At 38.7% G+C, this 20,101-nt stretch overlaps 2 protein-coding genes across 3 annotated transcripts in view; one reads left to right on the forward strand and one right to left on the reverse strand.

The window, feature by feature from the left end:
• Positions 1-32: 32 nt before the first annotated feature.
• On the reverse strand, positions 33-8,378 carry dazap2 (DAZ associated protein 2). The gene is made up of 4 exons (XM_077575793.1): positions 8,199-8,378; positions 6,623-6,741; positions 6,302-6,550; positions 33-3,819 (listed from the first exon to the last, which is right to left on the reverse strand). Exons 1-4 carry the CDS (start codon positions 8,209-8,211, stop codon positions 3,691-3,693), a joined length of 510 nt encoding a protein of 169 aa, XP_077431919.1. The 5' UTR covers positions 8,212-8,378; the 3' UTR covers positions 33-3,690.
• The window catches only part of pou6f1 (POU class 6 homeobox 1), a 17,351-nt gene continuing 5,610 nt past the window's right edge, over positions 8,361-20,101 (forward strand). Inside the window, exons 1-8 of one of the 2 annotated variants that reach the window (XM_077575780.1) lie at positions 8,361-9,813; positions 10,384-10,468; positions 14,386-14,465; positions 15,671-15,851; positions 15,938-16,080; positions 16,297-16,513; positions 18,274-18,542; positions 18,617-18,745. In XM_077575780.1, coding sequence (XP_077431906.1) covers positions 15,680-15,851; positions 15,938-16,080; positions 16,297-16,513; positions 18,274-18,542; positions 18,617-18,745 — 930 coding nt within the window. In that variant the 5' untranslated portion in view covers positions 8,361-9,813; positions 10,384-10,468; positions 14,386-14,465; positions 15,671-15,679. The remainder of the gene's footprint in view (positions 9,814-10,383; positions 10,469-14,385; positions 14,466-15,670; positions 15,852-15,937; positions 16,081-16,296; positions 16,514-18,273; positions 18,543-18,616; positions 18,746-20,101) is intronic. The other variant, XM_077575771.1, reaches the window with a different exon arrangement.

A 20,101-nucleotide genomic window follows, 5' to 3' on the forward strand; every position in this document is an offset into this window, starting at 1 on the left:
AATCAAATGAAAAAACGACATGAATGCTCTCATCACATTACAAAAAACAAATGTCCTTTATTTAGCAGTGTGCCCCGTTTGAATACATTACATATGTGAATAAATTTAAACAAACTTCTCAAATGTCCAAAATAACCTTTATTCTAAACTTACACTTTTAAATCTTAAGTTTAGTATAAAAAAGTTAAGTGCACCTAAATCATTGACACTCGTCTCCTTTAGTCATCTCAAAAGACAGAACGTGTGCATAATAAGTCCGTCATCGCTTTAGCGCTGCGTCTTTTCTTTTCCTTTTTTTTTTTTAAACAATTTTTTATTTTTTATTATTTTTTTTTATACAAAACATCGGAAAGAGAATCCCTGAACCAGGAACCTCCGTGATCCTTTAACAGAGAGGAAGTCAGTCGGGCTGCGGTTGGCATTACTGCTGCACTCGTACAGGAAGTACTTCATATTGCTGGCACCACCGTCACGCAAAAAAAAAAAAAAAGTAAACAGGCCGTTCAAATTTTGGAAGCTGCGGACCGCCTTTTCCTCGGGAACTTTTGCCTGAATGACCCAAGTTGTCAACGCTGCGCTTTTTCCATCATCGATGCAGGTAACATGAGAGCTTTCGTTTCCCTTGTGGCTGCAGCAGCCAAAACTTGAACTTGATTAGTCGGATACCCAGAAAACAATATCTGCAGGCAGCAACTTTCTGTTCAGATAGTGTCGTTTAAACAACAACAATGCACAACTCACAGCATTCAGACTAAAAAAAAAAAAAATCTAATCTTGAATAAGTTGGTTCGACTGGAGACAAACACGAGTGCCGGAAACAAGCAATTATCAATACCCGGATGTCACATGGAATTTTTATTTTTTTAAACTCATTCACTGCCATTGACAGTTATAGGCTTTAAAATTTTTTATTTTAAACTATTTCTATTAGTTTAACATTTTTGTTAATAAGAGTATGAAAACCTAGATTTTTTTTGTACATTTAGAATAGATATAACATTTGTGATTAATCGTGAGTTAACAAGTGAAGTCATGCGATTAATTACAAATTGTAATCGCCTGATGCCCCTAATTTTTTAATAACCTTTTCTTTTAGACAAAATTTTTTTTTGTGAACTTTTTTTTTTTATTTAACAAAAGATTATTAAAAATTAGGGGCGCCAGGCGATTACAATTTTTAATCGTAATTAATCACATGACTTCACTAGTTAACTCACGATTAATCACAAATGTTATATCTGTTCTAATACAATAAAAAAAAATCTAGGTTTTCCCACTTTTGTTAACAAAAGTGGGAAAAAAATGTGAAACTAATATAAATAGTTCAAATGAATTTTTGACGTCTATAGCCGTCAATGGCAGTTAATGAGTGAGTGGAGAGGGGGTGAAGTTTCCTCTAGAGAGTAACATGGAAAATCAAAGCATCTGATCTGAGGGGTTTCATCTTCAAATCCTGACGTCACGTGTCTCCATGTGGCCAATCCTGGCCGACCGACCCACAATTTCCCCCTGATTTCTCCTCATATTGATCCCCAACCCTCACATGGCCCATGCACCTACCGTACGATACATTAAATGAGACCACAGGTGGGCAATCTGGGTCCTTGAGGGCCGGAGTCCTGCAGGTTTTGTTGGTTGCTCACTTCCAACACAAGCCGATTCCAATCAACAGGATGGTTATCAGGCTTATGCGGAGCTTGCTGATGAGCTGATCATATATCAGCTGTGTTGGAGATGGGCAACATGCAAAACCTGCAGGACTCCGGCCCTCGATGCCCACCGCACAAAATAGCCAGCAAACATACACCAACGCCAGTAGTTGTTTTCTGATTGGATGTTGTTAAATAAGCGCATCATTAACACAGACAGCAGCAAAGTCTTTTAACACCAAATTTCACAGTTTTCCACACGTACACTCAACTTTGATGATAAAAATAACCACTAACCCCTTGTCTGAAATTGATCATATTAGTTTACAGTGCATCTTAGGTTTAATTAAATTAGTAATGTGCAAATTAATGACTGATGTGGATAATATAAAACACTGTTGTTTTCTTTGGTACAACTGACTTGTAGTAGTGTTGTTGTGTTTTTTTTTTAAACAAATTCATGAGCCTCACTAACGGAAACCTTTGCAAAGTAGAATACGAGAAAAGAATAGCAAATTCAATGAGACATACGCGCACAAACAAGCACATTTCCGACATTTAATGTATAAACTCTGGGTATCCGACAGCAAAACGGAAAGAAAATGCACAAGCTACAAATGTTACACCAACCCGCCCAACTCGTTTGGATTTCCTAAATCTCTTTCCATTTTTCCTTTGAAGGTTTTGTTTCTTTAAACGGGGACAGACGATCCCCAGTGCTCTTTGGCACTTGACTAGGTTAAATCTACATGTTGCCCAACAAGGTACAGTAAACCACTTTTTCTGCAAGTGCATTTTCTTTACTGTAAGTTCTTTAACTCATTCACTGCCATTGACGACTATAGACGTCAAAAATTCATTTAAACTATTTCTAGTAGTTTAACATTTTTTCAACTTTTTGTTAACAAGAGTATGAAAACCTAAAATTTTTTTATTGTACATTTTAAACAGTTAGAAAATTTGTGATTAATCGTGAGTTAACTATTGAAGTCATGCGATTAATTACGATTAAAAAAAAAAACCGCCTGACGCGATAAAAAAAAAGTATTAAAATTAGGGGCATCGGGTGATTAAAATATTTAGTCGTAATTAATTGCATGACTTCACTAGCTAACTCACGATTAATCACAAATTGTATATCTCTTCTAAATGTACAAAAAAAATAATCTAGGTTTTCATACTCTTGTTAACAAAAGTGGGGGAAAAAATGTCAACTAATAGAAATAGATCAAATAAATTTTTGACGTCTATAGCCGTCAATGGCAGTGAATGAGTTAAATGCAACTTGCTTTTTTAATTTTTATATCGTGTACAAGACAAGTTTAATCAATCTCGATGCATTTTTTTTTTATTCTCTTGAGGATTTCTTATGATAGTCATATTGGTATTTACACGGAAATACAACACATCTATTAGTTTAACTACACTAAAAGGTTTTCAAAGAAAAAAAGACAAGTGGGGATTTTTTTTTATTTTTTTTTTTTAGCATTCAACTTTGTAATTGCGTTTCACTTTCACCATAAAGCAGCTTGACTATCATTAACTACATGAATGTGGCTCTAAATATTGCCTACTCTTTTCTATAGATGCGGATTGGAGTGTGATATTTTGGTCGCTCAACCAGTGATTTTCAACTGGTTGGTCAAAAAAAAATCATTGAAAGGATTTGATCGGAAGGAGTCACTGTAGAACGCCTAACCCTTGCGAAATCTATCGAGTTTACCGTCCCTACCTCACTAACCACTAGTGTCAAAGCACAGGCCGCCATTGTGGTAAACCTGGAATGACCTAAACTAAAACCGAGGCTGGACGCAATAAAAGCCGATGGGATGGATTGTACGACGTTAAATACGTTGGTCATTTGATCGCTAGGTTACAAGTGGAGTACTGTACCTTTTCACAAGGGCTCGAAAACATTACATTCCATTAGGTGATATCAGTATTGTTGGCTAAGCAGCCTAAGGAGGAGAGGGAGGAGGTACGTGATGTCGGGGAAGGGGCGGGCGCCGGATCGGGTGTGGCTGTGAGGGAGCAGCTGCTGTTACCAGATGGTGTAACCTCCGTTGGAGCCGCCCAGGAAGAAGTTGTTCTTGCGCTGCGTCATCATCACGTTGGCGCCCTGCATGGCCGCCAGTTGGGCTGCGTTTGGAGCGTGCCCGGGGGGCGGGGGCTGAGGGCAAACAGAACGGACCATCATTTCCTCAAATGACGTGCGTACGTACGCCCTTTTTATTAATACAAATAAAACGCGCTCGCTAAACGGCGTCGTCAAAGTTGACGAGCCGCAGACAGATTATGAGGCGTTCAACCTGTAAATACAAGTTTGAATGGGAATCACTTGGTGACAAACAAACGTATGGCCAACCGATCCATTTAACAAAGTAATTAATCAGTCATTTTGTCTGTAGTTGGAGTACTTAGCTGAGTCAACATTATACATTGAATTAAGGCATACATTTTTTGATAACAGTTTAAATATATATATATTTTTTACTAGAGAATTAACTCATTCACTGCCATTGACGGCTAAAAGACGTCAAAAATTCATTTGAACTATTTACTATATTAGTTTCACACTTTTTGGAGTGTGACAACCTAGAATTTTTTTTATTGTACATTTAGAACGAATATAAAATTTGTGATTAATTGTGAGTTAACTATTGAAGTCATGCGATTAATTACAATTAAAAAATAATAATTGTCTGACACCCCTAATTTATAATAATCTTTCCTTTTTTTTTGTTTATTAGGGGCATCAGGCGATTGCTTTTTTTTTTTTTAAATTGTAATTAATCACATGACTTCACTAGTTAACTCAAGATTAATCACAAATTTGATATCTGTTCTAAATGTACAATACATTTTTTTCCTAATTTTAATACTTTTTTTATCGCGTCACGCGTTTTTTTTTTTTTAAATCGTAATTAATCGCATGACTTCAATAGTTAACTCACAATTACTCACAAATTTTATAACTGTTTAAAATGTACAATAAAAAAATTATAGGTTTTCATACTCTTGTTAACAAAGAGTGGAAAAAAATGTTAAACTACTAGAAATAGTTCAAATGAATTTTTGACGTCTATAGCCGTCAATGGCAGTGAATGGCATCCTCTTCAAGCTTAAAATGAAGCATTACATCAAAAACGGTGACATTTGTGTCCTCGGGAAATAAAATGCATTCATGCATGATAAAATAAACTGAAACATTGATATATATATATATATATATATATATATATATATATATATATATATATATATAGTTTTATTATTATTATTTTAAATAAAGCAAAGTATCCTGCACTTTGATTTTATTGCATATTTGCAAACTCAAATTTGGGTGGTATGATGACTTTTCGCATTACAGTATTTTATGCATGTACAAAAAAGTCGTCAGCTTTATTTTTATTTTTTTCTCAGTATTTCGTAAATTATTCTTAAATTCAGAGTGAGTTTTTATTTAATTTATTTAAATTCTATATTGCAGAGAGACTGTTATGCATTTTGTCAGAAATAAACAAAATGACTTTCTTTAAATTGATCTGTCATTGGTTTAATCTTTAATAGAAGTGTTATGTATAAAAGTACTTGTTGTATTGGTTACTTGGTATCATTACTCAAAAGTTGAGTCGACCATGCCTAAATGTAAATGAAATACAAAAACAAGAAAAATAAATTAAAACAAAAATTCTAAACACTCATTTTTTAAATACTTTTACTTCCAATACTTGAATACACTCCCTATATAAAAAAAAAAAACTTTTGATATTTAAGCACAGTAAATACTAGGGGTGTGCCCAAAAATTGATTCTCATTTAGTATGATTTAGAATCGATTTCAAATGTCCCAAAATCGATTTTATTTCAATTATTTTATGCTGTCTTGCCCTTGTTTGTTTGTGTGTGCCTTCATTGGGAGCACTGTTCATGTTGTACACGATTTGGCCACTTACGGGCAGTGTGGTTTCACATGTTCTGATACACTGTTAAATTGTATTGTTATGATCAAGTTATTCCAATAAAAGAACAAATGTCGATCACTTATGTTAAGATGCTTCTCTATATATATTCCTGAAGCATTTTGTATGAAGTCGTTCTTTTGAGTGATAAAAGTGCCACGAGTAGCGCGCTAATTAGCATTAGCGAGTCAGACTGGAGTAGATCATGACAATTCTTTGCATATTTATAAATTGAAGCAGAAATTATTGTCAATCAAGTCATTTTGAATCTAAAATCGTTCTGAATCGAATCGCAGGCCCATAATTCGAAATCGAATCGAATCGTGAGACAGTCAGAGATTCCCAACCCTAGTAAATACCTTACAGCAGATACTTTCAGACTTTAACTCACATAATATTCTACAAAGTGACTAACTTTTATGTTCTTTTCTGCCAAAATATTTGTAATTTTACCCAACTTTAGACCGTATCCATTTATTTTTAAGGGCAATATTGTAAAATGAGTTTGAAATGAAATTTGGGATTATAGTTTAAAGTATATTTAGGTTTTAAATCGTATTTTTTTTAAATGAGTGGGGGCCTTGAGGGCGTCTTATTATTTACATCTGGGCTTGGCCCTTAACTTCGGCGAATAGTGACTCTCCCCGGAAATCTGCGCAGGTATGGCAACATGCTGACGACGAACACTCACTGGGATGGAAACGCTGGTTCCGGCTGTAAAGCGAGCGCCAGCGTCAAAGCCGCCATCAACCATCACCGTGGAACCCGGGTGGTACATGGCCCCCATGGGATAGTAAGCCAGGGGGACGTTCTGGCCCATCGGCCCGACGGGCATCTGCGCCTGCATGGGCATGTAGACCTGAGTGCCCACATAGGGGGAGGACATCTGAGGCACCTGGCCGGTCACCTGAGGGGGGAGCACATATCTGGGCTGGTAGATCTGTGGAAACACACGGGAAGATGTTGTTAACATGGTGACAATTGGGCTCATCGCCATCATCGCTATGGTTACCTCAGAGTATGCGGGAGGTGTGTCCGAGTACGGAGGCGCCTGAGGAGATATTTGCATAGCAGGGGGGTAAATGGGGGCGGTGTTCTGCTGAGGATACACACTCTGCTGTGGATATGACCCTGCAACACAACAACTACATTTAGCACACACATATTGGACAAATCAAACATGAGAATGTTGGAAAAGTGACATCATCCCACTTTGCATATCCAAGCTTTTGTGAAATGATCGTCAAACTTTGAGGACTGGATTTCAAAAATAAATCAATAACTCCAGCAAATCAAACCGAACTGGCAGATTTTTCTGTTCTGTCTTTTTCATGTCCACTGAATTTGAGGGGGTCGTGTCCGGGACCCCTAAAATACATTTTCACCAGGTTACATGTGTTTAAAAAAAAAAAATTCTTTGTTCATCTATCTATAAGTATATGTCGTGTGGATTTTTTGGGGGGCTTTTTATTTTGGTTTTACAGTATAATACTTTTATTACAAACTTGTTTTATGTTACATATTAAAGCAGGTGATCTGCTTAATCCAAAACAAAACAAAATAATGCATTACATGTAACAACAGCAGCACCCAGTGCTCAAAACATTTTCTGGAGTGGAAACACGACATGATGAGATCTGAACACAAGTTTGCAGTCTATATAACAATGTAACCACTATATAATGCCGTGGAATGAGGAATGGCAGCGGCACCAAGTTAAATGGAGTCGCGACATCTAAAGAAAAGAGGAAAGGCAAAGGCAGTTGATGATGCCGCGGCATAAACGGAAGTGATATAACTGATTCCGCGGCATACGCGGAAGTGAAGTAGCTGGTGCCGCGGCATAAGCGGAAGTGACGTCGCTGATGCCACGACACATGCCGCTGCCGCGAAATGCGTTAGCCCTTTCTCGAAATTGTAGGGGGAAAAAATGCACAGAGCGCGATTCGAACCTGGATTCCAGCACTTAAGGGGCGACCGATCAAACCACTTTACATAACCATGAGCTGGGACACATTGTCTGGCGAATTTGTTTGTACTCGCAGTTCTCGCGCGATTCACGGCAAAATACTCTTAGGTGGCGAGTTGACGGTCACGGCAAAAAAAAAAAAATCCTCTGCATTTTGAATTTTTATTTCATCAGACAATTTACGCAAACCCCAATTATTACCATAATAAAAACAACGTGTTGGCTTATGTAAACGTGTATACATAAGAACAAGCTATACAATTATTTAATATAATCTTTCAGACACAAACTCCCTTTCTACTCTGGGAAAATGAAACCAAAAATTAGCTCGTCCAAACGAGACTACCAGATTACATTATCGCCTGTGTATACACAATACGACATGATATGACCACGCATTCGTTCGTTTGAACTAAGTCATGATTAAATCTTTAAATCTGACATCATAGGACGCTAAAACTCAACGTGATCCACGGAAATTCCGGCGGCCACGGTCAGTGTATTGTCATAATGAAGCCCGCTTCGGTTGTTCAAAACAACTAGCATTGCTACCTTTAGCGTTAGCGACACATACCAAGCAACTGACAAGGCGAAAAAATCATATGTGCGGATAAAATACCTTTGTTATTCATTGTTACAGTTCGGTTCGGAGGATGTCAGAGTATCACTGGTGACTCTGCGTATCTTGTCACACAGTCGCTAAAACGATTGGTTTACTGGTTTACGGCGATAAATCGCAATAGTCCACTTCCTTGTTTTTCTGCTTCTTGTTGTTGTGGACGGCGGTGACGTCATCTGCTCTCGTTCGGCGACCGAGCGCGGCTGGTTGGTTTTCTGTTGGCGCGCCCCCTACCGGTCGACGGTGGCGGTGACAAGTGAAAAGTGAAATGAACAGATGGGTGTCATAGATAGATAGATAGATAGCTCAGACAGACAAAGAAAAATAAAAAGCTCAATAGATAGATTGGTAGATAGATAAATGGACCTGTACCATCCATCCATCTATTTTTCTATAGCGTTTGTCCTCATTAGGATTACAGGTGAGCTGTAGCCTTTCCCAACGATGTTGGGCAAGAGGCAGGAACGCAGGATACACCCAGGACTGGTCTCCAGTCATTTGCAGGGCACATATGGACAGTCATTCAAACTAACATTTAACCCAAGGGAAATATAGAGCAGGGGTCACCAACCTTTTTGAAAATGAGAACTCTTGGGTTCTGATTAATGCCAAGGGCTACTAGTTTGTTACACACTTTTGAAATAAAATATGTGCTAATTTTATCTTTAAATTTATGTTATTAATAATGAAGGAAAAATAATCTACGTAAAGAAACTGATTATGTCGTTAGTATTTCTCACAATGTTTGAACAAGGTAGGAAACAGATATATACTAGTATCAATATCCAACTCTTGATTTCAATAAATCTCTGCAAGTGTTATTTACATTTCCAAATTTTAACTTATACAACACTAGATGCATGGTCCTTGAACAACGTGGAAAGAAAACAAAAACCCATGCAAGCACAGCGAGAACATGCAAACTCCACAAAAAAGGCCAGAGCCAAGTGTTAAATCCCTAAACTCACATCTGTGACAGCAGACATAACCATTGAGTATATTTTATACATTTAGTATTATTGAAAAGTAATTTTGAAAAAATAAAAATGAAAAACATTACTTTGTATTGTTGCCCAACAACCCAACAGACTTTTTTATTATTATATCAACTCTGCTGTAATAAATGTAGCAAAAAAAAAAAAAAATTCCTTCGTACAAGAATAAGCCTGGTAAAACGAGTTTGTGGTGAAATTAAGCAAATAGTACTGTCGAGCCCGTCTGTAACCTTATTTGGTGCACTGGCCCTTTAAGAGCGCCACGGAGCCTCTCAACTCGCGGCAGACATTTTCAATGCAAGATTTTTTTTCTTGCATAAATTATGTTCATGACGTAGTGGCAAAAAGGGCACATTTCTGGCGATTCCCACTGACTTTGTGCCTCACATGGGAGCTTGTGAGGCGCCTGAAGGCTTTTTTGGAGGGTGGGGGGCTGAGCCGAACTGTTGGCATCGCGGCGAGGCGAGACGAGAGGCCAGAGCCCCCAAAACATTGCAGCCCTCCTTCTTATCAATGCAAATGGCTTTTGTGTGTGCAGCCACTGCGCCTGTCTGGGAGCTGAGATGCATTTTTAATTAGCTGCGACTGAACCAAACTGTGACAAGGATCTTTTACAACCGGTAAGTTGGCCGTTTAAAAATTACAAAACTAAAAAACACAAATAAAAAGCAGGATTCTTGTCGTGTCGTTCGCGCGCAGCTGTCAAACTGCGACGGGAAATGAGTTTGGGTTAATATGCAATGCTCGCAATTAGCATAATTTATATATTTATGATAAAGAGAAACCGATTCATAACGGCGAATATGGCAGTCTAAGTGGTGATGTCCTAAAGTGACCGACGAGACTTTTATTGGTTCGAATGGGGGGGTAGTGGTGCATGGCGGCAAGACCATTAACACCAGCTAAACTTTTGGCACATCCGCATTTCTTAACTGCACCTCAGTGGCGGGAAAGGCATGATCTCGGTTTCCTTTTTGGCTTTCAATTTTTGCACTCGCCTCATGCCCGCCATTTGTGGAAGTCCTCCAGCAGCCCCCATCTCCCCTGCAGCCAAGTGCAAGACAGTGGGGCCTGTTTATAGGCCCCTCTAAATAGTCTGCCCTCATAAATAGCCAAGAATACTAAACGTTTCATGTGTTTACATTAAAATGGGTATATTAAAATAGACCGATTTCACTGTTTATTCGCAGCCCAGGAGGATAGAGGTGGTGCAGCCAAGCCATGAAGTCCCAGGACCTTCCTGTCAGAGATGCCCCACTTGCTGTCAATGAGCAGGTAAGTCACTTTGCAAAGAATACATTCTACCTCTGTAGACAGTTGAGATTTACACGCAAAAAGCTTACAGAACTCACTAGGACAATGGCCATTACACATTCACCAGGGTTATTTCTTACATGTTCACCAGTTGTCAGTGGGCCACACAATATGGAACACTACATATTGTGTGTAATGAGACCGTACATACATATATATATATATATATATATATATATATACACACACACACACCAACAATTGTGTGCCCCCCACCAAATGTCTGTCAATGCCAACACAAACTAAGAGGCTATAAATGTGGTGCAACAGAGTATCCATAGAAGAAACAGTAGTAGTAGAAATAGTTATGGAAGAAAAAAAAGAAACTAGATTTCAATGTTGTGCCGAAACCTCCTATGTCATAATTTGGTAAATTAAATATTTTTCCACAAATCTATACTATTGGTTGTTCGTTGTACAATTTATTGACCAACCTTAAGTGTTAAAAATGGCTTGCTCTCTTTGTATCTGTAAAGAACCACACTTCGTACTGATGTCCAAAATCGTTTTTATTCCTCGTCTATCATGGAACACAGTGAAAACTAAAAAGAAAAGAGGACAATCTGCGTATTTACAGTCAATGTTTACAGTAATTTCTTTGAATCAAACATTCATAAACAAACAAAAGATAAACATACCGTGTGCGCAACCAGTAGTAGATAAATCGTAGATAAAAGTCCATCACACGATACTCTTTCGTCTCTTTCCAGTGCCAGTGATGTCTCTGCCTGTCTGTCTCTCTCTCTCTCTCTCTCTGTCCCTGTCTGTCTCTCTCTGTCTGTGTGTCTCTCTCTGTCTGTGTCTCTCTCTCTCTTGCACCTCATCTCTCTCTCTCTCTCTCTCTCTCTCTCTCTTGCACCTCCTCTCTCTCTCTCTCTCTGTTGCACTTCATCTCTCTCTCACACTGAAACTTTCTTGCACCTTCCAACTTTTGCGACCTGAACCGGAAGTGATTGTTCGCAGGATATTCTCTAAATAAATTGTTTCACTAAGACTACATACTTTCATTGTCATGGCAACTAATCGTTTTTGCAGCCACCTAAAAAAAAAGAAGGATGATTTTGGAGGTACAAGGCTATCGCCCGACACTAGCGATTTATCGTAAACATGGTAACTGTACATTGCAAACTTCTATCTTTGTCATTTTTATTGGGGTGAATGATTTGTGATACGTTATGCAAACACTCCTTTATTTGTGTCCAGTAGCAGCACAAGCTTCAGGTGGCTTCCTAATTGGCTATTGGTTCGTTTCACATCACAAGACTCAGTGATTCGCCCCAACTCAGTGTTTAGCACACCGTAAGGAGATTGGACACTTAGGAGGTTCCAGCCTGACGTCAGCGATTTATCTGTATGTCAGTGACAGGCAGAACAATTTAATGCTCTCCGATTAGATGGCAGAAGGTACCGTTAACCTGTGTATCCACCTGTTGCCATTCATACAACGGAGTAAGTCATGGATTCCCTACGGATACTGCCTATTAGCTTTATTTTCAGTTAAACATGAGTTTGGGAGTAAATTGAGACGAGATGTTTTTGTTTGATGTTGTGCCATAGAGATTTTCTTTGGGTGCCTAGTTGACATTTTGTTGTTTGATACACATATATATGCACATGCGTTTGGTGTACTGCCCGGCCAAAAACTTGAAATAATGTGGGGGGCGGGGGTAGGGCTGTGGATGCCGGTGATCGCTGCCCCCTCAGCAACCTCACCCCTTGTTGTTGTTGATGTTAATCGAGATTAACTCATTTACTGCCATTGACGGCTATAGACGTCATAAATTCATTTGAACTATTTCTATTAGTTAAAAAAAACAAAAACACTTTTTTTAAACAAAAGTATGAAAACCTATTAAAAAAAATTGTACATATAGAACAGATATAAAAATTGGGATTATTCGTGAGTTAACTAGTAAAGTCATGCGATTAATTACGATAAAAAAATCGAATCACCTCACACCCCTAATTTTTAATTATCTTTTCTTTTAAAGTGTGTGACACACACACGTCATGCACGTACACACACACACACACACACAAACACACACACACACACAAAAGGCTCAAAATAACTTTTTGAAGAAGATGTATGCTAATTATTGGCCTAATTTGAGGAGCAACTGTGTAATATTCAGGAGCAGTTTTTTTTCCCCAGGTTATTCCTGGTGACCTGAAACAAGGGTTTAGCCAAACAAGGAAAATTTGAAAATATAACGGAGGAGTTGTTAAGATGCAGCTATTGCAAATTCTATCAAATTTTTAATAATCTTTATTTAAAAAAAGAAAAGAAAAAGAAAACATTAAAAATTAGGGGCGTCAGGCGATTACCATTTTTAATCTCATGACTTCACTAGTTAACTCACAATTAATCACAAATTTTATATCTGTTCTAATACAATAAAAAAATTCTAAGTTTTGAGTGGGAAAAATGTTAAACTAATAGAAATAGTTAAAATGAATTTTGGATGTCTATAGCCGTTAATGGCAGTGAATGAGTTAATTACAGAAAAGTTTACGATGAATTTGTTAAAAAAAAAAAAAACCCTTTTTGCGATTAATTCATTTAAAAAATATTGCTATACTATGTATATACACACGCGCGCGCGCGCACACACAAAAGGCTCAAAATAACTTTTTGAAGAAGATGTATGCTAATTATTGGCCTCATTTGAGGAGCAACTATGTAATATTCAGGTTAATCGTGGTGACCTGAAACAAGGGTTTAGCCAAATAAGGAAAATTTGAAAATATAACGGAGGAGTTGTTTAGATGCAGCTATTGAATATTATAGTATTTGAGTATTGTACTAAAATTCTATCAAATAATCAAATATGGGGTAAATGGTAGATGGACTGAGCTGTGAGTTTATAGCGCTTTCTGTACACCTGGTGCTCAAAGCGCTTTACAAATGTGTCACTTAAAATATATTTTGACTTGATTAAGGAGCAATCACGACTACAAAAAATAAATCATTTTTTTTAATATTTACCGACCCTTAAAAAAAGAATGTACAATGTGCAGTTCCTATTTCTTCCTGTTCACATTGTGCATAGCAGCAGATTACTTTGTATATACTGTACATTAAATTATATTATTGCCTAACATATTTTTACTCTAATCAGAGGATGCAGAAGCGTTGCTAGGATATAAATGTGTTTTTGGTGCTCTTCAGTGGAGGGATCCGCAAAAGCATTTTCAAAAAAGAGAGAAAACTGAGGCACTCAAAGGTGTGCCAAGAAAAATTGCCAACGCGTTTCGTCCTTGGTAGGCCTTCGTCAGGGATTAAAAATTGCCAACGCGTTTTGGCCCTGGTAGGCCTTAGGGCCAAAACGCGTTGGCAATTTTTAATCAACTGGCCATGTGGCAAAAAAGACCTTTGAGTGCCTCAATTTTCACTCTTTTTTTTTTTTGAAAATATTTTTTACTTATACTCACCGATGGATTGTTTTTTAATGTAGTTAAATAAATTAAAAGTGATGTCAAAATGGCCATTGCGCCTGTCAATTTTCTTTATTTTTCTTGAAAGGAAAAGCTTGGACATCTTTCCTTTGAAGCTTACATTGATGGCTCTTTTGCCAAAATGCAGAGAGAAAAAAAACATAGCATCACCGTCGACGCTCTGTCCTACTTTGTATGCTTTATGTATGATAAATTCCGCCCTGCAGCACTTTGCTTTTTTTCATGGTCTAAAAACGGATGTTGTGTATGGATGGGAAGCTTTGCAATGCTCTTTGCCGGTGTGCCAAGGGATGTTGGGAAGAAAGCACTGCTTGAGCTGCTTGTTGGCTGATGCTTATCATTGTTTGTTTATGTTGCTGCTGGACTCATGCTCTCTTCATTTGTATTTTAACATGCTCGGCTTCTTTGTCCTCCTTTAGCTGTTCACTGTCTGAGCGCAGAAGTCTTTTTTCAGCCATTTAAATCCTGCCATTTGAAATTCCCTGCCAGAGGCAACCAGGTATGCATCCTCTTTTCACTCTTCTCTGTTTCTCTCTCTGTCTCAGTCACTCACTCTCTCTTCACCTTGTTCTCCTGTCACCTCGCTTCTCAACCTTTCATGAGTGGGTTAGTCGGACTGGACCTTTCCAGATGCAAGAAAATGCAAGTCCAAATTGTACCAAATCAAGTTTCACAAAATCAGACTCAATACTGTTGTTAATGATTGAGTTAAGGCAAAAGGTAAACAAGAAAAATCAGACAAATGCACCACAGTTCCTCACCTTGAGTTATGGAGAAGCCACGGGGTCAAATTTGGCCCCTATAAATTCTGCTACTCAAATAACAAAGACCTTATTTATTTTATTTTTTTTACAAATTGAACTTCAAAAGTCCAGAGTGCCACTTCTGACCCCTGCATGGGCCCATCTAGTGGATGAATATTGCACTTACATGAGCCAGAGTGGTGGTGACAAGATGGCTGGCAACATGCTGTTTTGTTGAGCTGGAAATCAATCCAAACAAAACCATCTTCTCAGCAAACCATCAGATGGTAAAATTTAGTTTTTTTTGTTAATCTATTTCATATCATGTTGCAGAATGCCTCGGAGTATGTTTTATATATATATTTTGATAAATTAGCAACTCTGAGCTAGTTCAAAAAACAAGGGTTAAAATTGAAAAACCATATATTTTGGTGTTCAGTGAACTTATAGCAGTCATTTAATGTATAATTTATAATTTTCCAAAGAAGAAAAGGGTTCTTGGGTTCTCTAGGGTTAATATTCAATATAATATTTAATTGATTGATAAGATTGCGTTTTCAGTTATATGGTCATCGTCACGTGTCCTCTGCCATCACTGACTCTCAGCATCGTAAAAAAGCTCAAGACACATCTTGAAAGGTGTTTGGAACTCCAAACTTTGGTGGAATTTTGGAGGCATATTTCCGCCCCAAAATTTCATCCAATACCGTGTATGGCAATCTGAGAAATTTGCTCTGAGCTTTCCACTGCTTGTCAGTATGGCTGTAAGCTCTAAGTGTGATATTTCCTACTTTTCAGCTTCTCCTGAATGCAGCAATACTGACTTCACATGGGTACTGACTGCGATTGAGTTTAGTTTTTTTTACTTTGTCCAGCACAGAGTTATAAATAATCAATGGGAAAAAAAATAAAATGTCCGTCAATCCTCTTATCTCATGCTCTACCATCCGTTCGTCTTCAGGTCATCGTGATGTCAGGCCATGAGACGATACGTGTGCTAGAGGTCGAGGTTGATTCGTCTCTGTCTTCATCGGTACCTGAAGGGAAAAGGAGTGAGGGCACCACAGAGGAGGGAGGGGCTCACGCTGAGGGTAGCCACCCACGTGACAACCATGCCGGACCCCAGAACACTGGCGGAGTTGGTAAACTGAAGCCACACTTTTCATTTTCAACTTGCACGTGAACAAAATGTGCCAGCCCCGCCACCTCACTCGCTGTGCTCCTGCAGTCGCCGGCAAGCAGCAGGTGGCATCAGGAGAGGCGCCACCACCCCCGGCCGTCCAAACCCTCAGTCCAACTGTGCCCATCAGTGTATCCTTGCCGCAGCCTCACGCGGCCTCTGTGCCCGTTACCATGCAGAGTTGTCCGCAGGTATGGATTTATGCCTAACGGAACATCCCTATTCTAAAAAAAATAGTCCCACTTGATTTTCCAAGCGAAGCTCATTTGATATTTAGATTAATACAATTCCATATTGCATGTACTTAATATCACATACAAGGTCAACAAATTACAAAGAACAGCCGCAGAGACCAACGGTCGATGGATCAATCATCATCTGAGTTAATGTGCTATTTCACCACACAGGTTCTGTCACAAGAAAGTCTGGCCACTCTGATGACTGGCATGTTGGCCCAGACAGGCTCTCTGCTCATCCCCATCAGCATGGCGGGCTCCATCGGTGGCCAGGGCGGTCTGGCTGTTTTCACCCTGCCTACGACTAACGTGGCCACTCTGTCGGGGCTTGCAGCCGCCTCCACGCAGCCCACAAACCTCCTGAAATTGCCCTTTGCTGGCCTTCAAGGTAATGATCATAGTGACGGTTAACGGTGATCACGTTGCCAATTGAGTCTTGATTAGTGCATACTGGTCAATGATTAGTGCATACTGGTCATACTGGTTATTTTGTTATTCTTATATTAACCATTAAACTCTGATGCTTTGATAATGCTGGACCTTTGGAAATATCCACTTAAGACACTTTGCACAGGATTTAAGCGGAATGCATGTTTTATTTAGTAGGTCTGTTATCTATTATCATAAGCAGAGATGCATATAAACTGAAAACATGACAGATATTGCATTTTGTTGTTGTTATTGTCAAATACTTGCACAACTGCAAATTCTCATAGTGTTCAAGTAGGTCTCATAAATTCCATAGGAAAGAAAGAAAGAAAGAAAGCTGAAAATGTCGCAACAATGAAATCAGATTTTGCTGATATTTATGTTTTTAGAAATAGTAGTGCTTGGGATTTTTTCCCCTTATTATTTAATTATTATTTTTTATTTAATTGATTTACTCGTATACATAGTTCTTAGGGTGTGTGTGGGTGTGCTCATGGGGATGTTGGGGGAAGGGGGGGGGGTATTTTTATTGTTCTATGGATGTTTTAATTACTCTACACTTAAAGTGGCAATTTATTGTACAAAAAAGAAAGTTTGATTTGATAAGAATTAAATATCATTGCTGCACAAAAACGACCATATGCCACATTTACTTAAAACATTATTATTTTTTTTTTATTCAGGAGCAATTATTTCAACTCCAAATTGATGTTATGAACAACTTTAGCACCACAAACACCAATTTATCTTTTGACAGCAATCTCTATTTATTGTACTTTTAACATTTTCAAATCCAGTAGTAGTAGCTTCCTATTTCCAATGGATACTTACTTAATATTGGGTCGTTGATGTCACTTGTCCCCACTTGATACAGATCTCTGTCGTCAAAGCAATGCATTATTAGTTGACATTTAAATCAGCATTCGACTCACATTCGTCAGTCAGACTCTGTTCAGAGAAAGTTTATTATTGTCAATTAGCACGGCAATAACTTGGGGCACATGACGATCTATGCGCTGCGCAAATTAGTTCTGAACCTCGAAACGATGTCGGACTGCCATAAAAGGACACCCTAAACAGTGATCTCAAGTTCAACCATTCAAATTCACCTTTGTCCTACTGAATCGCAGGCAAACATCAAGCTCTTGATCGATTGCGCAATTAATCAAATTTTAATCGTGATCACAATTTTGGCTGGCACAATTACTTTCATCTGATCGTCGGCAATATTTAAATTTAAAATGTGGGCTCTGTTGCATATCTAATCAAGCACTTTCTCAACCAGTAGTCAGCCAAACACCAGGGGGTGAACGCATGGTTAAGGCTTCATTAAGCTGCCTTAATAAGTCCAGAAAAAATTGGAGATGAGAAGCATCATGGTGAGGAGCTATTGCCTCGAAAGGGAATGTTTGTCTGGGCTCGTTTTGTATTCAGGGCAAGTCATGTGAAGATAATGACACATTTATTCACTTAGCTCTTGATACATTTTTTATTTTTTTGCAAATGATACGGTACTTAAGAAAAAAGTGATTTATTCTAAAATGATAATTCTCTGAAAAGTTTTCACATATTGTTTGTTGAAACATCCATCCATCCATTTTCTTGGCCGCTTTTCCTCACTAGGGTCGCGGGGGTGCTGGAGCCTATCCCAGCTAAACATACCAGTAATAATTGTGATGATCATTCTTGGCCATAATAATGCAGCCATTTTCCCCTCAGCTGCGACGGTTCTAAATTCGGTTCAACCTCAGCTACAAACCAGCACGCAGGCAGTATTCCAACCTCCAACAAGTTCCATACAGCCGGTGCAGACGGCCTTGCAGCAACCTTGCAGCGGCTTGACGTCTCAGTTCACACCAGCCGCTATCATCTCTGATGCTCAAGAGGCAGTGGCTCAAGCCACCCCAGCAACAACCTTGGCCGCTGCCCAGTCCAACATATCGGTGGCTGCGCTGCAGACTGCAGGACTCTCCATCAATCCCGCGCTTGTAAGGAAGTCCAGACTGAGATTTACTTCCAGATATCGCACATTCGTTCAACTTTTTTTTCTCTCCTTTCTCAGATCAACGCCGCATCGCTGGGAGCGCAGACCCAGTTTCTCAGTTCCCTCACTTCCAGTCCCATTATCACCAACGCCATGTCCAACATGGCAGGCATCACGAGCCAGATCCTGACAACCACGCAGGGACAGGTTGGTCTGAAACTAAATATGAAGGATGGCTTTTTTTTAGGTTAAAAGGAACCATACCATGTATGTTTTCACCATATTTTAACCCTGGAGAACCCACGGGGTCAAATTTGGCCCCTATAAATTCTGCTACTCAAATAACAAAGACCTTATTTATTTTATTTTTTTACAAATTTAACTTCAAAAGTCCAGAGTGCCACTTCTGACCCCTGCATGGGGCCATCTAGTGGATGAATATTGCACTTACATGAGCCAGAGTGGTGGTGACAAGATGGCTGGCAACAGGCTGTTTTGTTGAGCTGGAAATCAATCCAATCAAAACCATCTTCTCAGCAAACCATCAGATGGTAAAATTGTGTGTTTTTTTTGTTAATCTATTTCATATCATGTTGTAGAATGCCCAGGGGTATGTTTTATATATATATTTTGATGAATTAGCAACTCTGAGCTAGTTATAAAAAAAAAGGGTTAAAATTGAAAAAACATATTTTGGTGTTCAATAAACTTATAGCAGTCATTTAATGTATAATTCATAATTTTCCAAAGAAGAAAGGGGTTCTTGGGTTCTCCATGGTTAAAAGAACGCAAACACCCCTGACCCCCACGGTGAAAAATTTGTATGCTTATCCTCTGATGCTAATTTTGCTATCACCGGTATCTGTGACAACAAAGTGGCTATGCTTACCAATTAGCTTAGAGTAGACTAATGAGCCGTTTCTCATTTTGTGGCCCAAGTCCTGTTCAAGTTGAAAGTACGCATTAATCAAGAATGCACAATACATGGATGTTGTTCTTGCCTGCTAGCTTAAACCAAGGATGCCTTGGTTGGCAACTTGTCAAGACTTTGCTGGGAAAATATCCCAAGATGCATTTTGTGCTGCTATCAAAATGGCCCATATGACAGCAGAGGAGAGGACTTGAGTTTTTTCCCCCCTTTTATCATCTTACGGGAATATGTCACAGCCAGGAGAAACGTTCAAAAGTACACAGCCGTTCCAATTACAAAAGTGACTAGCGTTCTTAGGAAGTGCGTTTTCAAGCACGTACTCAGGATGGCCGTACTCTGTGTTCTTGATCCAGTATTGAGAAACGGCTTGTCAGACCGTTTTTCCTTATGGTCTGTCGATGGACTCCAGCCATCTCTCTCGACAATGGCAGACCTAAGCCTAGCTTAGCATAGCTAATCATGAGCATAGCATCGCTAATCATGAGTGGAAAAACTTGGCATGGATGGCAATTATTATGTCAATTGGAAACATAGAACGGCTCACTTACAGAGACATTTTCAGAAATCGGAAGAAAAGGAAAGATTTACTTGTTGGTTTAATGTCCCGCTTGTGAATGAAACATTACATATAA

The sequence above is a fragment of the Vanacampus margaritifer genome, chromosome 1 (genome assembly GCF_051991255.1).
Source record: "Vanacampus margaritifer isolate UIUO_Vmar chromosome 1, RoL_Vmar_1.0, whole genome shotgun sequence".
Classification (NCBI taxonomy): domain Eukaryota; kingdom Metazoa; phylum Chordata; class Actinopteri; order Syngnathiformes; family Syngnathidae; genus Vanacampus; species Vanacampus margaritifer.